Source organism: Anomalospiza imberbis, chromosome 3, assembly GCF_031753505.1.
Source record: "Anomalospiza imberbis isolate Cuckoo-Finch-1a 21T00152 chromosome 3, ASM3175350v1, whole genome shotgun sequence".
Classification (NCBI taxonomy): Eukaryota; Metazoa; Chordata; class Aves; order Passeriformes; family Viduidae; genus Anomalospiza; species Anomalospiza imberbis.
This window is the reverse complement of record NC_089683.1, coordinates 19,522,018-19,540,899: the sequence shown is the minus strand read 5'-3', so window position 1 is coordinate 19,540,899 and position 18,882 is coordinate 19,522,018. Positions and strand designations below refer to the sequence as shown.

General features: G+C 37.2%; 1 protein-coding gene across 3 annotated transcripts in view; it reads left to right on the top strand.

Moving 5' to 3' along the window:
* SNTG2 (syntrophin gamma 2) overlaps positions 1-18,882 on the top strand; it is a 214,567-nt gene that overhangs the window by 76,656 nt on the left and 119,029 nt on the right. For all 3 annotated transcript variants that reach the window (XM_068183557.1, XM_068183559.1, XM_068183558.1), the window contains exon 2: positions 5,546-5,683. In XM_068183557.1, the coding sequence (XP_068039658.1) occupies positions 5,546-5,683 (138 nt within the window). The remainder of the gene's footprint in view (positions 1-5,545; positions 5,684-18,882) is intronic.

The following is an 18,882-nucleotide window of genomic DNA, read 5'->3' as shown; positions in this document are numbered from 1 at the left end:
AAACTGTTCCTGTTTTCTCGTATTGCTGTCTTGAAATGAAAAAACCTGAATTTATTTTGAATTACTTACACATCCTATTTTACAGATCTCTGACCACTTTTAATTTTTTTTGTTTCTCTCATGACCCTTTTCAGCTCATTACCTCTTTGATGTAGTGTAGCCATGAAACCACACTGACATAATACTGTATAAAAGGAAGCAATATACTAAGATGTATTAAATGCAACACTGGTGATGGATTACTTCATTAGCATGAAATTTTGCTCCCTCACATTCAGCAATGTTTAAGGAACCTTCTCTAGTACCCAACTACAGAACTTTACTTTTGTTTGTACTGTCTTGTAAGATTGAGAAAAAAAAATCAGTAGGAAAGAAGGTGAAGAAAGCATGTTTGCCTTTATTGCAACAATAAAATATTGATGCCTATATTTTTCTGCCAAGCCTCAGTCCTACATACCTCTTTCCATTCTTTGAGACACGATAAAGAAGAGTTTTTGTTCTTCCATACAGATGACTGTTCTTCCTATAGTGTAAAACCTTGCACATTTTTTCCTTTCTATTTTATCCCATTTAAAATCTTTTTATGTTAGTCAAGGATATTTTAAATTTTAATTTCTCTGAGAAAGTATCTTTCTCTTTTGATCATGATAGGAAATCTGCTGTAGAAAACATCAAACCAGTTGTGAGAGAGAAAGTAGATTTGAGCCTGCTGTAATTTAGTGCTCAGGGCACTATGTGGGACTGCCTGAAGTTCTATTTCTCCCTAATCTTAAATGATGTAGGATAAAAATCAGTGACTCCAATTCTTATGTGTCTTCAGCAAGTTTTCCCACTATAAGTATACCACAGAGTTAATTTCATTTAAAAAAATGAAATTGGATTAGAGAATTTCATCACTAGACCTATGAGGTATAAATGTTGCTGATAAAATATTAGTTTGGAAATATAATGTGGCATTTCCATGGGAGAAAAAAAAATATAGTGCTTAAATAATTTTATTTACAAATAAAGAAAGGTAATTTATGAATGAATTTTAGCAGATAAAATTGAACTGCAGTGCTGTTGAAGCTATGGATGTATTTATTAAGTACTAAGATCAGCAAATGTTGTTTTCTGCTGGAGAACAAATGTAACTCAATGCAGAGGATTTTTTTTGCAAGCTATTTCAAAATAAAACAGCAGTGAAGACAAGTGTTTTATGTCAGTAAGACTGAAGTTTGTTGTAGAGATGTATAGTATAAAAATGTGGTGAACCCCGACTCAGGGAAGAAATAATGATGTCTGGCTCCAGATCAGAAGGCTGAAGGATCTGCTTTATTAAAACTATACTATATTACATCAATATACTATTTAAAGAGATACTCAACTATTCTACACACATACTTCTTACTTACTTATCAACTAACTAACAAACTCGTGACTGCCTGCCGGGAGTCTGAGACACAGCTGGATCCGCTTGGTCATTGAACCCAAACAGCCTTCACCAGAATCCAATAAAGCAATCACTTCAGGTAAACAATCTCCATACCAAATTCCACATGGGGAAAACAAAGGAGCAGAGATAAAGATTGTTTTCTCTTCTTCTCTCTGTGCTTCTCCTGAGAGACAGAATTATGTCTCTCTGTCCAGAGAATGTGAATGTCACATCGATGCCTACCTTGAAACATAATTTGCAACTGTGAGCTTTAAACTGCAAATATGGCACACTGAAAGAGTCCTGTCACTTTGAGCAGGGTCTCAAAACATTGTGCTGAACAGGGAGTACTTTAAGGCAAGTACACTGCCTAGAGTCCTGCTTAAGTAGTCAACAATAAAACTGATAAAAATATTCAGCTGCCATTCTAGCCGCCTCTAGAGAGGAATGTTTTCTGTAGTATTGACAGTTTTTGAGCTGGTTTGAGAAAGTAGGTTTCAGTGTTTTTTTTCTTTTTTTTTTTTTCTAAAAGAGAGCAGTGTCTATGTTTTCTTAAAAATCACAGCTTCTATGATGCTTGTACTACTGATATTTTCTCTTCCTCCCACCTCATAGTGATCATGCACATGAACACCCACACACTCCTCTTCCTGAAGCCAGTGTCTAGAAAACTCAGAGATATGAAAATCAACATTTAATTTCTTCTTCTGTCCAAGTGAATTTAAATTTGTATTCCCCTACCTCTCAATGTAAGCACTGAAGTCCTATTGAGAGGCAACTCCCCATGAACTTTCTGCAGGCTTTTTATTATAAAGCATATGATATCTAACAATGCTATATAATTTTAAAGAGATATTTTGACTTTTCAGTCTTCAGTTTTTTATATCAGTTACCTAGAATGGCCACTATATAGAGGGTTTTAAAATGAGACATTGAGATGAACATAGCTAGTTAAAATGTGAGATATGCATATACATGCAAAGACTAAGTTCTCTTTTAAAGTTTCTTACTTGAAGAAACCCTTTGTCTGGACTGGGATTTGACTGCTAGAGTTATGTATGTCATCTCTTTAACACAAAGAAAGAGCAAGGGAATGTGCTGAACTTTGATTCAAAGCTATTTATAATGGTCAAAAAAAAGCTGACTTGAAAGGCTGAGAGAAATCCAGATTAATCTTATTGATTCTGAAAGCAAATAAGGTATTGCTGCACGTCATCTTGGATCACATCAGCAGTGAGATGAAGTGTAGTGTAAGTATTGGATTTTAATAGTAATAGATGAGCTTCAGTGGGACTTCAGTTGAAATAGTGTGATGGCAAATGCTAAGCTATTTAACAGGTCACTCTGAATATTTCATTTGTTACCTGATCATCTGTTACAACTGAAAGTTCAGAGTTTTTTTCCATTGGGATTCTTCTAAACATATGTAACAATTTCTAGCAAGAGAATGGTTCTGGCCGTAAGCTGTATAAAGAGTGCTCCAGAGCTCTGTTCTTCCAGTGTTTCTGTAAAGCATGATCTGATACACAGCAAAAGTAAGAGTGGTCACCAGTCCAGGTTGGACAGTGATGCTCAACATCTGAACAGCTGCAAAAATCAGGGACAGTGGGTTTTCAAGTCTGTAGTTCTACTGTTTGGAAATACTTCCTGCTAGCAGCATGGCTTTCAGGCAGATGGTACTAGCATAGTTTTCATATGTTGTCATTCACAAAAATGTATTGATAAGATATTCACACATGCTAAAAATGTGAAAAGACTCAAAGTCTTGGAAAAATAAAGAAATGCTGGATGCTGAACAAATGAGAATGATTAAGGCTTTATACCATGACTGAACTTTCTTTCCCTTAGACATACCCAGAAAACACTGAATAGATTTGTCTTTCCACAATTAGACACTTATATTTTCGTTGTTATTTATATTTACCTTATAACTCAGAGAGCTATGACTCACTTGCTCCCTTCTAGATAGATGTACAAAAGAGATCAGATAGAATCATGCTTCAGAGGTGTCTGTTGGTCACCGCTGCCTGGACAGATTCTAAACAGCTGTCTTAGATGTGGGTTTCTCCTACAAAAACAGGCTGAGAGATTTGGGGTTTTTCAGTCTGGGAAAGAGAAGGCTCCAGAAAGGCCTTAGAACAGCTCGCCAGTATCTAAAGGGCCCTTCAAGAAAGCTGGAGAGGAGCTCTTTACGAGGGTATGTAGTAATGGGACAGGGCAGAATAGCTTAAAACTGAAAGAATTTAAGTTATGTATTAGAAATAAATTCTTCACATGAGGGTAGTGAGGCACTTGAACAGATTGCTCAAAGAAGCTGTAGATGTCCCATTCCTGAAAGTGCTCAAGGCCAGGTTGTTCAGGGCTTTGAGCAACCTGCTTTAGTGGAAGATGTTCTTCCAAGGTGATGAAAGTAGGTTTTTTTAAAGACACTCCCAGCCTAAGCTGTTCTGTGATTTCTGCACTGTAAACCTTTTGTAGCATCCATTACAGCTGAAGATACCTGCATGTAGATGTCTGCTGACATGACCAATATTTGTTTCTTATTATAAACATGGAAATCTGGTCTTGCCTCCAGCTAGGAAAGACCTGGATATCCTAAAAAGCCTGTGTCAGCTTTATGTGCTCAGAGGTCTTAGGATATGTCAGTGTCTTAAATGGCAGAAGCGACCTACATGGGGACAATTGCTTTGAGCCCGGGGATAGCCCAACTACATGAACAATTCACCTGAGCAACTGCTGTGTATATAATTCAGAATATATTTAATTGTTGTCTAGGCTGCATTTTCCATTGCAGCATAGAGCTACACCAAATTTAAGTCCCTTAAGCTTAAGCTGATCCTGTTTTTAAAGACTGAAAGCTTTTATTGACAATCACCACAGATTTTTCTCCCTAATTTTATAGAAATGGAAATATTATTAAGATCATTTTTCATGTTTAATTTTATTTTAAAATCCCTCAAGCTTTCATTCATTACACAGGACATGTTTCTTCATTAATTCCACTACTCTGGCTTTTATACAGTCTACCATTTAAGAAAACATAGATGAACAACTTGATTTTAAATCTTCTTTAAAAAAAATACTGCAGCTAAAACTTAAATCATACTTTATTTTTCTTCACTTACATAAAGTGCAGTGCTGTGATGATGTTGTAATATACATTAGAATTTAATAAACAAATTTTCAATGTGATCACTCATTTCAGAGCAGGTGTTTTTATCTTCTGTGCAGCGACTGTAAAGATCTGAAATTTCATTTGTCTGCATATTTTAACAAATAGCTGTAAGCAGTCCTAATACCACAGTTTTTGTTTGGAAAAGGAAATATCTGACTGAATGTCAGATATTCAAGAGAGTATCAAAGGAAATTCAAGGGAATAAGACCAGAAATTAAAATACAGAGATATTAAAATGGTTTATTTCTGGTATTAAAATACTAGAAATTTTATTTTCTATTACTGGTGAAGAAAACATTATTTATACCAAATAGTTGACTATCCTATGTAGTTTAGTAGTTATTAGTTCAGTGATGATGTAACTTAATAAATGTATGTTCATCTTATCCTAAACAAAATAAATTCTGTAACAACTGGGTTTAATTATGTTTTACAATGTGAAAACATAGTTTTCTACTGTAACAGAACTCTGTATCTTAATGGCAACTTTTATGAAGGGTACAGTTCTTTTTCTGACAGAGTGGAATGAACATCTTTAAGACAGGAACAATATTTCACTTCCCCACTTCTTGCCAAAATGTGTTATGTGTTCTCATATCTTTATACATACCTGTTTCTAATACATTTTCATAAGTCTTTGTATAAATAAAGTCAAACAGGACATCATTAATTGGCGACACTTCTTTGTGTAACAATATAATGGAGAATTTTTTGTAATTTTTTTACTATTTGCATATTAATGTCTACTTCAAAGACCACTTATCCTGTATTTTACAGTACAAAACAGGCTTTTTATATCTAATTCATTTGAAGACTGAAAAGCAGACCAGTTTTGTGCTTTCTGTAAATAATGCTTTTTTGTATGCTTTTATTTATTGAATGGGATAGAGCTTGCTGTTCACCATTATGAAATGTTCATATTCTTAAATTTTTGTGTATGCCTTTCTTTTTTGCAGACTAAAACTGGTATTGCATTGTTGTATGATGAAGTATCTGAAAATGCTTATGACATCCGACTGAAGCTTACAAAAGAGGTATTAACAATTCAAAAACAAGATGTCGTCTGTGTTAGTGGAAGTGATCACAGTGCAAATGTAAGTGCTTCTATATCCCTGTGCTTTTGGCTGCGCACTTTAATGTCTTCTACAGAGGACACCTTATTGTATTGGAGTGCAAGAGATTTTATTGCGTAATCCAAATGCAAGTAATTATCAGTTGTTTGGTCTCCTGTGCTTACCTACATTCATAAGTATAAAAACTGCATTTTTGACCAGTGCTTACATAATTTATTATGAAATTTATAATCTTAATAGAAGCAAAAAATGTCTATAAATACCAAAATTAAAGCATTCTTCCACCAAATATTTCTGAGCCATTAAATTAAGAGAGAAAAGGAAAAAGTGTTTCCCAGTGAAAGCATTTAAAGAGTAAACTGATACACCAAAGTTTTCTTCATTTATGTATCAGACAGGATGTCTGTTCAAGGGCATTGAGCTGACTGAGAGAACACTTGATGGGCAGTTATTTCACTGTAATTCTCTTTCAGGCACAGATGGAGCTTAATCAGTGCCAGCACGTATGTGGTGCTTTTTTTAACCATAGTTCAGTTATGCTGCATTTTCAAAGCTTGTGGTGCCTCTGAGCTATAGGGGAATCTTCTGACATTACATTTGGTAATGTCACTAGATAAACTGGTAACGTTTTGCATAAGCAGTACAGCAAAGGTGTCTAAATTATCAACATCCCTAAGTAATGTATTTAATTTCCTCATATAAACAGTGTTCTTGAATTTGGAATACATATACTTAATTTAACTGAATAAAATCAATTTCATGAACTTTGCTGGTGTTTCTTAGAGTGCACAATTCATGGCAGCCTCCTTAGAGTGGGCCAAGGGAGAGTGTTTCTGTCTGCTTGTTATATTGTATCATGTAAACTTAAAATCTGGGACTTGGAGACATCAAGTGGGTTTGTGGTACTCTGCTAAGAATTAGAAGCAAAAAAGCTTATAATGGGTATAATGGGTATTTGTGTATGTATATGAGAATATTTTAGAGAGCTTGCCTCTATAATATGTAAATATTTCATTCCTGCTGCAGTAAACAAATAAATTGTTTAATATACATAAAATAATTTGAAATAGCTTTTAGCAATTAGAAACATTCTGTACTTGTCCATGGAATTCTGTGGAACATGACTTGCTCTTTAAAATGTTCAAAAAGGTTGATCAGTGACAGGCACGTCCACTTCTGGTTGGTTTGCTGAGATAAGTAGAAACCTCATTCATCAGCTTTGCATAAACTTTCTGCTTCACTGAGAAGCATGAAAAAACACAGATTTTTTTTTTTTTTTTTTTACCAGGCATTGCTGGTAATGCTGATAAGTTGTATGCAAACTAGTTGCAAGTGTCATAGTAAAATATAATGAGACTTCAATATATAGTGTCTGTGCATGTAATTATACATGATTGCTATGGACTCAATGGTGTTTAAATGCCTTGTGTATGAATCTCTTAGAAGAAGAATCAAGATTCTATCCTACATAGTCCTAGGTTACTTCTCAAATGAATTAACACAAGCTAAGTGCATCTGAAAAAATACTGTGAGAAAATACTGTATCAAATCTGTGTATGTATTGATCAACACCCAAAATACAGCAGGACACCCCCCAGCCAACATTCGCAATCTCCAGTCTAAAGCAGTACAGAAACCTGCCCTGAACAACACAAGTCTGCCTCTTCCTTTTAGTATCAAGATTTGGGTTAATTTTGATGCCTTTTACTCCTACATTTTATGGGTACCCTAAGTAGTATTTCCTGATGGAAGACAGGGCAAGGAGACAAACTTTGATAATTAAGCAATTGAATTTTGAAATAAATTCTGGAAAGTAATAGACCTTGCATATGAAGCATAGCTGGGATATGCAGCGACTGCATATAAAATGAATCCAAGATTCTTGGTTGTAGTTCACCAGTAGTGATCACAGTAATGGGTATAGCCTAGAAAGCAGTGATTCCCAGGACTGTGGCAAAGAGAGACAGTTTTTCTTGGTTGTAGATGTAGGGTTAATGTGTAAAATAAGTGAATTTCAAGTATAATCCAGATGTTAATTTAGGTTAGAGTTGCAAAGTATTACATGGCTCTTGGTATGACACCCATTCAGAAGGGATTTCTCCTACCTCATACTATTGAGAAATAAGAATGGGCAGTCCTGCTGAGCTGCCCTTTCCTGGACAACATTGCTAACATTATCCTTATTTTCCCTAAGTTTTCTCATTGAAGACTCTGAAAACTAAAATTTAAGGGTCTGATCTATTTTTTTTTTGTGTCCCTTACAAGATCTCTGCTAGATCCCTTTCTGAAAGTGTTATCTGCAGTCCTCACAGGATTCTGTTGTCAAACTCCAGTCAGAAAAATGGATTAGACTGTCTTCATGGCCATATTCACTTCTGCTGCGTTATACTTTGAACCAAATAAAAACTTCTGGACAACTAGCATTTAATATGAACACAAATTGAGTGTAACATGGAGATAAACACTGTTATTTTTTTACCGTATATAAATTTTTAGTACATAGGAGCTCAAAAGCAATTTGAAATCAGGCTGAAATAGCTGGTAATTCTCTAGCACTGAGTTAGGTAAGTTTTACAATTACAGATACATGACAGAAATTCCAGAGATAAATGCTTTATATTTCAAGTGGTTAAAGAGAATAGTTTTCATCTCTGTTCTGTATGATTCAAAATATCAATAGAAAATTGTAACCTGAAAGTCAATGCTATAGCAGTCACAAATGATCACATTGTCTTACTGATTTATCCTCCTTTCTCTGTACTTTTTCATTCTCAGGTACTCCTAGTTAATCTTTATTTTTCACATGGCCATTCATCAAATTAGTTCATTTGCAACAAAAATAGAAATAACTTTTGCCTTCTTTTTGTACTCACTGCAAATGCATGGGAGGAAAAAAATGGTGTAGAATGACTTTTCCTCTTAGGTGGGATATTTGAATGGAAAATTATTGAAAAGTTCTGTTTCTACTTGTGGCAATACTTTTTCTTCAGCCACTTACATGGGACAGCATTTGTGGGATGCATTTGCTTCCAGCCTCCCTTTTACTGACAGGTTAATCCTGAGGAACACTGAGGACAGGATTTGCAGCTCTGCATATTTAGCTCTGCTAGTCCAGTGTAGTTCTGAATGCTACACTGTGGACTGGCAAAGACATCAGTGATCACTAAAGCTACTGTGATCAGTTGGACATTCAGCAATAGAGATTATACCCAAGCATAAAAGACTCTTACTATAAAATACCTTTTAATACCATCATCTAGGTCTGTTCCTGTTTCATATTTTGTCATCTGCCATTCATTTAAGTGCTACTTTTAAGCATTGAGAAAGCTTCAGCTTTGATGAGAAATTTTATACCTGGCTTATTTTATTTAAACAACTGTTCAGCCCATTTCACTTTTTGCAGTCTTGGACTTGATGAGACACTAATGAGAGAAAAACACAGTTTTTGAAATTCAAGGTGTATATAGAAAAAATAATGTAAAATCAGCTGCTTTTTTGATATTCATTTTTTTCACAGTATACAAGCTGCTTTTAAGTATCTCTAAAAATCCCTCTGGATTTGGAGCTAATTAGGGAAGTAATGTTTTGCAGTGCTTTTTTATATAATATTACATTTATATAAATAATTGTCTATATAACTATTTATAAATATAATATATATTTATAATATAATAATTTATATTTATGTGCTAAACATGCAATCATTCCATCAAGGTGCATTTCAGATCTACAGACTTAGCATATTCTAGTGTTTTAAGCAAGTCTTCATGATTTCGTGTAACGTTTGGGGTGTTCAGATTTCAAGCATAAGGGAGAATGTATAGGTGCATCAGAATCACAGTGCTGGAGTTGTCCTCTATGTGAGCCAACACATGGAATGTACCAGGCTCTGTCTTGGGGTGGATGATGAGCAATTTGAGAGCTTATGAGTTGAGGTAAAAGGGCAGAGTAGCGAGAGTGACACTGTTGAGGGTGTTTTCTACAGGCCCCTGGTCAGGAGGAGGGAGTGGACGAGTCCTTGTACAGCAGCTCGGAGCAGCCTCACAGTCACAGGCTCTGGTTCTTCAGGGGGACTTCAACCACCCTGACATTGCTGGAGAAGCAGCGCCGTGAAGCACAAAGAGGATGGGAGGAACCTGAAAAGTATTGATGGCAACTCCCTGACACAGATAGGGGAGGTTCCCACAAGGAATGGTGTGCTTCTTGACCTTTCACTAAAAAACAGGGAGGGCCTTGTTGGAGATGTGAAGGTTGGGGGCAGCTTTGGCAGCTTTGGCAGCAGCGACCATGCGATTGTGAAGTTCAGTATAGAACCAGGAAAAGCAGGGCAGCAAGTAAATTGTAATCTTCAGCCTCTTCAGGGCTAAAGAACTGCCTTTAGCCTCTTCAGGGTATCTTCTTGGAAGAATCCCATGGGAACAGGCCTTTCAGGGACGAAGGGTCCCAGAGAGTTGGTTAATATTGAAGGATCACTTTCTCCAGACTCAAGAACAAACCATCCCAGAGAGCAAGGAATTGAGCAAAGGGGTCAAGAGACCTGCATGAATAAAAAGCACCTCCTGTCATTACTCAGGTGTAAGCAGGAAATGCAGAGGAGATGGAAGCAGTCAGTCCACTTGGAATTAATGTAGAGAGGTTGTCAGAGTAAGTACAAATGAAATGAAGGCCAAGTTCCACCTGGAATCAAATCTGGCCGAGGATGTCAAGGACAACAAGAAAAGCTTTTCTAAATTCATCAGTAACAAAGGGAAAACTAAGGATGATGTGGGCCCATTACTACATGGAGAGGTAACCCTCATAACAGAGCATACAGAGAAGGCAGAATTACTGAATGCCACCTTTGCATTGGTCTTCACTGGTAAGACCAGACCTGTGGAATCTTTGACCCAAGAAACCAGGAAAAAGGACTGTTGGAAGGCAGACTTTCCCTTGGTCAAGGAGGATTGGGTTAGAGAACACCTAAGTAAACCTGACATCCACAAGTCCAGGGGCCCAGATGGGATGCATCCACAAATGCTGAGAGGGATGTCAGATACCTGAGCAAGGCTGCTCATGATCATCCCTGAAAGGTTGTGGCAATCAGGAGAGGTGCCTGAGGACTGGAAGAAAACAAATGTCACCCCAGTCTTCAAAAAGGGAGAGGAGGAGAATCTGTGGAACTACCAGCCAGTCAGCCTCACCTCACTCCCTGGAAAGGTGATTGAATGTCTCATTTTGGAGGCCATCTCTATTTACATGGATGACAAGCAAGTGACCAGGAATAGTCAGCATGGATTCACTAAAAGTAAATCATGATTGACCAATCTGATTGCACTCTATGATTAAACAGCTACCTGGATGGATAACAGCTGAACCTCAACTTCACTAAGGCTTTTGACACTCTCTCACAGTATCCCCCTAGACAGGTAACCAAGCACTGGAACAGATTGCCCTGAGGGCTTGTGGAGTCTCCTTCATTGGAGATATTCAAGAACTGTCTGGACACAATCCCCTGCCATGTGCTGTGGGATGACCCTGCTTGAGCAGGGGGGTTGGACCAGATGACCCACTGTGGTTCTTTCCAAACTGACTCATTCTGTGATTCTCTGAATTGGTGCATGCTCATAGAATCCAAGCACAAAAGTATTGACAGAAATGGTGAATTGAAAATAAATAGACAGTTTTCCCTATCTGTCAAGTATTTTTAACAGATATTTTTCCATTCAGATTTAAAGTTAAACAATACAGAAATAAATTAATTGCATGACATACAGAGAGTGATCAATTTTAGTTAAAGTATAAACAGGAAGGCATTAATTTTTAAACTTTATTCTTCATGAAGGTATTACTGTACTTTGATTATTTCTCACTTTACCTGCTAATATTAATTTCTTACATACAGCACCTCATCCTTAATATTCTTTGTTTTTCATCCATGTATATTGCTTCATCCTTCTCCTGTTGACAGTCCACAGTTTTATGCTGTCCTCTTTTCATAAGCATTTTCTTTTTTTGTTTTTTATTTTTGTAAAAAGGAACAGAAATCCATCTGTTTTTTTTTATCAAAATTGGTCCTACTCACAGAACTAAATTGTCTCTGAATTGGTCAGGGGTCAGGCAAAGAGTTTTTGAATGCAGGTGGATGGCATCTTGATTGGAAGAGGACTCCTCAGAGGCTTATTGAGTCTAATAGGATTAGTATAACAAAAACCTTTGTATGCTGGATATTCGATGTTCCAGCATCACAAACTGTGTCTTAGAATGAAGAAAAGTAGGTGAATAAGGAAGAAAAGCAGCCAGATTAGTTGTTTTGTTGATTAAAAAAAAAAAAAAGAAATAGTGTCTGAAAATACTGTTCAAATCCCTGATGAAATTTCTATGGATTTTCCTTTATAACTCAGACACTAATAATGACACAGAAGAATGTTACCTTAGAAAACCTCCAGGGAACAGATCTGCAAAAAAAATCTAGAAGGTTGTTTTTTTTTTTTAACCCAAGGAAACTTCTGTCTCAAGAACTGCTAATATTGCAGTTGGACCAGTGATAGTTCTACCATTGCTGGTGTGGTATTTTAGTCCAAAATTGTTTTTCTTAAAAAAGCTAATAATTAATAATTTCTATCTTTTTTTCTATCTTTTTTTTTCTATCTTGTTTTAAGCATCAAGTGAATGATTAAGAGTCTTTCTTTTGAAGCTAAGATCACTTGTATGGAGAAAATACATTATTTAACTGTTTGTTATTTGTTTTCCATGCTCTGGAAAGCTGACCTAGATACTTAGAAGATAGATATCAAGTAATTCCTTGAAGCTATGACAGTGTCAGGACTGGTAAATTGTAGCTTAGACTTTGTGAGAGATCTTGTAGCAGCTTAAAACTTTCAATAGTTAGGAGCAAACTATCTGTCTGTGATGGAAGCATGAGGCTGTCCAATATTAGTGTTTGGGATATTGATGGTTTCAGCCTCTGTTGTTTATCTTCACTATAGCCAGCCTCTGAAATGCTGTGCAAAGTTGAATGCAGACTGGCATTACTCAGAGAAAATCTGTATTCTGGCAGAATTTAGCTAGAATTTGTTGTTATGGGATGCCTTTTAAAATGAAAGTAATCAGCTAATTTTCAGTGGGAAAAGTATTATCATATCTTGACACAGGGCCTTATATGTATTATTAGCAACTCTGAAAATCCATATTTTTAGATGATCTGCATTGATGTAATTTGTATCTGAGAAGAGTCTGGGGTCTTTTCACACCACTTGCCAGAAAAACTCCTGTCCCAAACTGAATATTTGACAACTCAGTGGAGGAGCACCTGAGGATTATTCTGAAGTCATACTGAGACAGTTTGTCATTCAGACACATTAATATGATTTCTTCCCTCAGATGAATAAAACACCATGGGCTTTGTCAGTGTTCTTAACTAGAATAAATCATGTAATAATTTATATTGAAAGGGACCACCTGAGGTTATCTAATTCAACCAACTACTGAAAGTGGTGATAGCTTCCAAGTTGCTTTGTCCATTCATGTTTAGAATATCTCCAAGGATGGAGATGCTGCCAGCTCTCTGGGCAGCTCTTGATGCTTAACCATGTGAAGTTCTTTCCTATTGTTATGCTCAGTTGGAATTTCCTTTCTTTCCAGTTGTGACTTGCCTCTAATGCTTTTTCTTTGTATATCTGTGACAAAAATTGTTTTTTGTTGTTTTATTTTTGGATTTTGTTGTATAATCCTCCCTTAGCTTGGCTAAGTTTGTAAATAAAATTAGTGACTTCATTTTCATCTAAATAACTCCACATAAATTCACCAAAAAATCCACTTTCCCCTTAAAAACCACCAAAATAACCCACAAAAAACCCCACACCCCACACAAACAAACAAAATGTCACAACTTTTGCCTACAGTAATAAGATAACATTTACAGTAAGATATGAGTGTAAACTTATAAAAATGTTATTTTATTTATTCTGCAGATGTCCCAGGTCTGTTTTAGCACATTAAAAGATCTGCTTTCACTTTATACAAAACTGAACATCAACTGACGTGCCTCAGTTAATTTTTATTGCATTCTTCCTGTCCTTTTAGGAGAAGGTGAGAACCTGTGCAGTGCAAGAAGTTAAGCTTCAAACTCTCTCATTCAAAATAATATTTTGATTTTTGTCTACTGTTCCTTATTACATCTTGCCTTCACTTCATTGGTGGAGAATGAGGCATGATGTGTTATCATGGAGGACTAATTTGTGTCTTTCCCTCTCTTTCTTGAAGTTTTCTTGACTTACATTTACATTGTCTCAATTTTTTCCACTTAATGAGTTACAGTCTTTTTAAACAATGCAGCTATTTCTAAGAATATAGAAGGCTATTAAAAATTATCCAGACTTGGAACTAAACAAAACAAAAAAATGGACAAACCTCCCCCCCCCAAAAAACACAAACAAAAAGCTTTTCCTGGAAATCTGACATTATAACTAACAGTATAGCAAATCCTACTAGGAATAAAGTTTTTTAATTCAGACCCCACTCTCAGTGTAGTTTTATAGAAAAGCTGCTTCACTGTTTTTCAAAACATTTTTTGGTTGTTTACCTGGTTAATTATAAGATGCTTATGGTTACAGTTCCCTGAGACAACAGTATTAAGGAGCTGTGGAAATTCAGACATGGCATGTTCAGTCAGACTGTGGCTAACTGTGTGACATTTACATTTTCCTCATACGGCACTCATTTTTTTTTATACTCAGTGTGGTAGTCTGTTATTTTACACTTGGTTCTTCTATAGTAGGTTTTAATATTCCTTGTTATAAGTTTGTAATGGTTCAGTCTCTGTACCCCATTTGGCTTCCCTAATGTTTCAGTCCTGAGTTGTTTACCACAGTTTTCCCCGCCAAAATGTATGTCAATCCACATGTCAATCCACCTGTATACCTCCCTTGTTCCCTTGTCTCACCCCTGTCTGTCAAAGATACCACACTCCTTTGGTTCTGGAGTGTTCCCTGTCTTTCATCCCTTCCTCGAAGCAGAATTGGGTTGTAAGGTTTGCTCCCTCCCCATGTTGGCTTCTACCGGGGAGCCCTTACCCTGCACCCCTCCCCTAATGCCTTCCTCTTGGTCAAAGGCTGTGTCCTCCCCGTGTTCCCCCTGTCCTTTAAAAGTAGCCCCTTCAGGTTCAGACTTGTCAATTGCTCTGCCCCCACTTCGAGATTAAATCTTTGGAGACTCAGGCAAGTGTCCTTCTCTTATTCCTCTGCCTCGGTTTCCTCGTGCTCTGTGCCTCTGCTGTGCTACCCACACCACAGCAATAACCTCCACCCGCAACAGTCTTGGCAGAGACTCAGGGCGGCCGCTCGCATGTCTGCCCTGCGGCCACAAGCGGGACAGCGAGCCGGCCAGCCTTCATCCCGTGGCCGCTGAGAGCCAGGCGCAACTCAGGACATACATAAGTAGTAACAGCAGTGAGTAAGGAAGCAGCAATCAAAACTCAGTGTTTTTTGGCTTACAGTCAAGTATTCTTTGATCTTGACTGCCATATACTGGAAGAAGGAATCTCTGTTACAGTCCTAGGTGTTGGCATTGGAGTTCATCTGGTGTGCTTGTATGATCTATTATCTATCTTTACATATTAGCAAAAGGCTGTGTGGTTCTAGCCTTGGCATGTAGATGCCTACATTGTTAGACTTAGTGGTTAACCACAATCCAGCACCATCTCTTGTTAGTATGGTGGTTTTTTTTAATTCCATCTGGAAATAATTTTGGCAAGAGCAGGCCCAATTGTACTTTTAAATCCATATTTCTATAAGAAAAGCCAGTGTTACAAATGGATGCGGGGGTTTAGAAAAGTCCTTGCTTTTTGCCCAGGACTCTGGCAGCAATCAGTAGCTTTATTGAGGTGGCCAGCACTTCAATACCCACTCTCATTCGCAGATTTGGTCTATTTTAGAATGAATTATTCACTTAATAGACAAAACCTAACAGATATAAGACTTAAACTAATAGTGCACAGGAATAAAGATAAAAAGAGAAACTACTAGAAGATGTATACAGTGCAAGGTTAAAGGTACCTATTAATGTTACAGCTAGCGAAGAAATAACTTAGGATTCAATGTATGTTACCATGCAATTGTTGGTGGGGCACATGTCAAGATCCTTTCCCTCAATCCCCTGAGGGAGGTAATCACGGATTTCTTCCAAACTCCACGAAGGAGTCTCAAACACTTCAGTGTGTGTGTGTAGAAAGCTTCTGTGATAACTTGTGTGTATTTCATAGTTTGTGAAACAGTGTCTCTTAGTCAAGAATATTTCTTTTATCTCTTCCCATATCTGCTCTCCAGACTAAGATGTTGATTCTTAGCTGAGGTCTGAGCCCTTTTGGCACCAGAGATGACTCCTTGCTGGGCCTTTTATCACCTGGATTATCTCTTCTGTCTGTGATAGAGAGATGGGGGGGTAGGTGTCCTGCCACAGTCAGCCAGCAAGTGTATGGCAACCTGCAGCCACTGGGTAGGTGGAATTTTGCTGCCAATAAGTGAGAAGTGAGGGTTGTATGAGCAGAAGTGAAAATATCTATTTGACAAAATGCTAAAAACATGTTGAACAATTTGCTGAAGAAGCTCAAAGTTTGGAGAGGTGGAGGCTGTGAGCTGAGAAAGCCCTCATCATGGGAACTCTCCATCTTGAGGAGAAAATTTCCTGAAGAATTTCAACATCTCCTTGCTCACCACATCCTCTTTTTTCTTTTGGGATATGTAACAACCAGCTGGATGTCTGCCCATTATGATATATTTTACTGGGTCTCACATTCTCACAAGATCTGTTTCTTCAGTCATTTCCTATCTCGTAAATTCATCATGGTACCTGTCAAGAGTTGCTAAGAAAAGAAACATATGGCTGATATGTTAAGTTTTAAGAAGAAAGCTAACTCTGTCCCAAGTGAAACCAGGACAAACTATCTTCTCACCCCTTCAGGTATTCAGGTATCTCACCATCCATGCAGGACAGGTTACAGGCTTCTCCTTTAAGTCTTATTATTGCACTTTCTTGTTTTGCTTTTTTCTTTCCCCTGTATGTTTCCCAAGGTTCTGGGTGGCAAACTCTGCATTTTTTTCTATTGCAAACCTGACATGTAGTATCTGTAGTTAATTTCACATCTTACTTTCAACAAGTAAGGAGAACTTCTGAGACTACTTCTTCCAACAAATACCAGATGCAAATTTGGAAGTAGGAATAAATTTATTTTTAAAAAATCTTGTAAAAAATGCAGCAATTATTTCTTTGTTCTCTTTGTTCACTTTTTCCAGACTTGTTCACATGTTCTCTTTGTTCACTTTTTTCTATCTATTTGTTTATCCACTTTTCATGTTTAAGGACTACTCTGCTATCTATTAAGGTAATAGTCTTGTTGTGGTTTGAGTGTGGGGCCTAGATAGGCTCAGGTACCAAGGCACATTTAGTAATGGCTATTTATCAAATACATATAATTCGTACATGTTCATTTTCTGGGTTAAGTAAAGGTGACCAGTGTCCTTGAGTCAAGACCAGTGATTTTTGTCTTAATTGGTAATTTTGATGATGTGTCATGATACTGAGCCTGTTGGTGGCCCTACATTCCATGGAATTTGTTGGTGTGGCCATTGTTCTGAACAGTACTGTCGATAATAATCGGTTGACCCATTTTTGCCAATATCTGTCTGAAGCAGTGTAAGGCATATAGCACCCCTCAATAACTGCAGAGCTTAGCCCAACTACTCTTAGCCCATGGGCACAGACTCAGGCTAACAAGTGGAGTTGGTACCAGGCATTTAACCTTGTAATGCTATTGGTCAGTAAAGCCAAAAGATGGAGAGGAAGTGACACCATCACCCTGAGGGAGTGGTCAGCTTGGTTACCCTCAGGGCTATTATTGGGAAGATGAGGAGGTATGACCTTGGCAGCTCTGTCCAGCTCATAACTATGTCCTACCCTAAGAGAGCTACTCCTACCAAATTTAATGCTGTCAGCATCCAGGTCCTGCAGCGGGAAAGATGCCCACACAGGACACAATTCAGCACAGGGATTCCCCACTTGACCTCCTTACTATGGGGACAGGGCAGTCCAGAAGGGCACTGGTAGGGTCAGCACAGTAGTCTTACTGGTAAGTAGAAGGGAAAAGAACAAACTAAAAATGTTGGCGATCTGTCTCTTCAACCTGTCCTAGCCATTGTGAATGGGTTTTTTTCTTAGAACAGTTTCTAGAAAACCTGAAGGACATGTACTGTGTCAAGTGCTCCAGCCTTTTCTGCTGTGTAATTCAGTTTGATGCTTGGAAATAATATATGTATTCATTAATATTTTCATGCAAACTGGAACATAAAAGTAAAATATTGTACATACAGAGTCTTTTTTCAAAAATGCCTCTTTACATCAATGATTTTGGAGTGTTTCAAGCAGAATCTTCTTCTGAACTCCCCATAGTACATTCTTCATTTAGATAGATAGGTAGATAGATATAATACTTTTTTCTAATGAGAGGTCTTTTACCACAAGTGCCAGTCCTGGGTGTTAACAACCTGGTAATAATGACATAATAGGTAGGCATTGGCCTGTAGGTAGATATAAAATCTTCCTAAAACACAGCAACAGAAATATGCACTGCAATTGCCCTCTCATGTTGCCCATTAAGCTCCAGTCATACCACTTCATATGAGCAAATAACAAGACATGAAAGACCTTCCCAGAGATAAAATTTCTGTAACTGCTTTTTAACAGATCTAGTAAGTCTTCTGTGTAAAGCTATCTCATACCTAAAAGATGGGTATTTGACCATATAGTTCTTCCCATTATATTTGAAAATGTCATTCAGTGTGCAGCTAATAAAAGTATAGGAATTTTTTAGTGGTATTATTCATTTTAGCTGTTATAAGCAGTACTGCACCTGTTACCAAGTAGTCTCTTTTTTATACAGTTCTTGAAATAGTGTTCTTTTGAATGGTGTCTGCATCTTATATGGATAAAATTTTCTACTGTATCTTTTTTCCTATATATTCTCTGTCTGACATCATTCTTGGAGCTCCTGAAATTTTGTGCCTCACCAGCTGACAGCTTGCAACAATAAAAGGTCTCAAAAATATAGGAATATTTCATATTGGTATCCTGCCAATTACAGTTTTATTTCTTACATTGTGTATATTCAAATGCATTCTGAAGTTTTATGTGGGGTACTACTTTGTCCTGCAGTCTCCTAGAAACAGGAAAAAAAACAGGCTGTTGTGCCA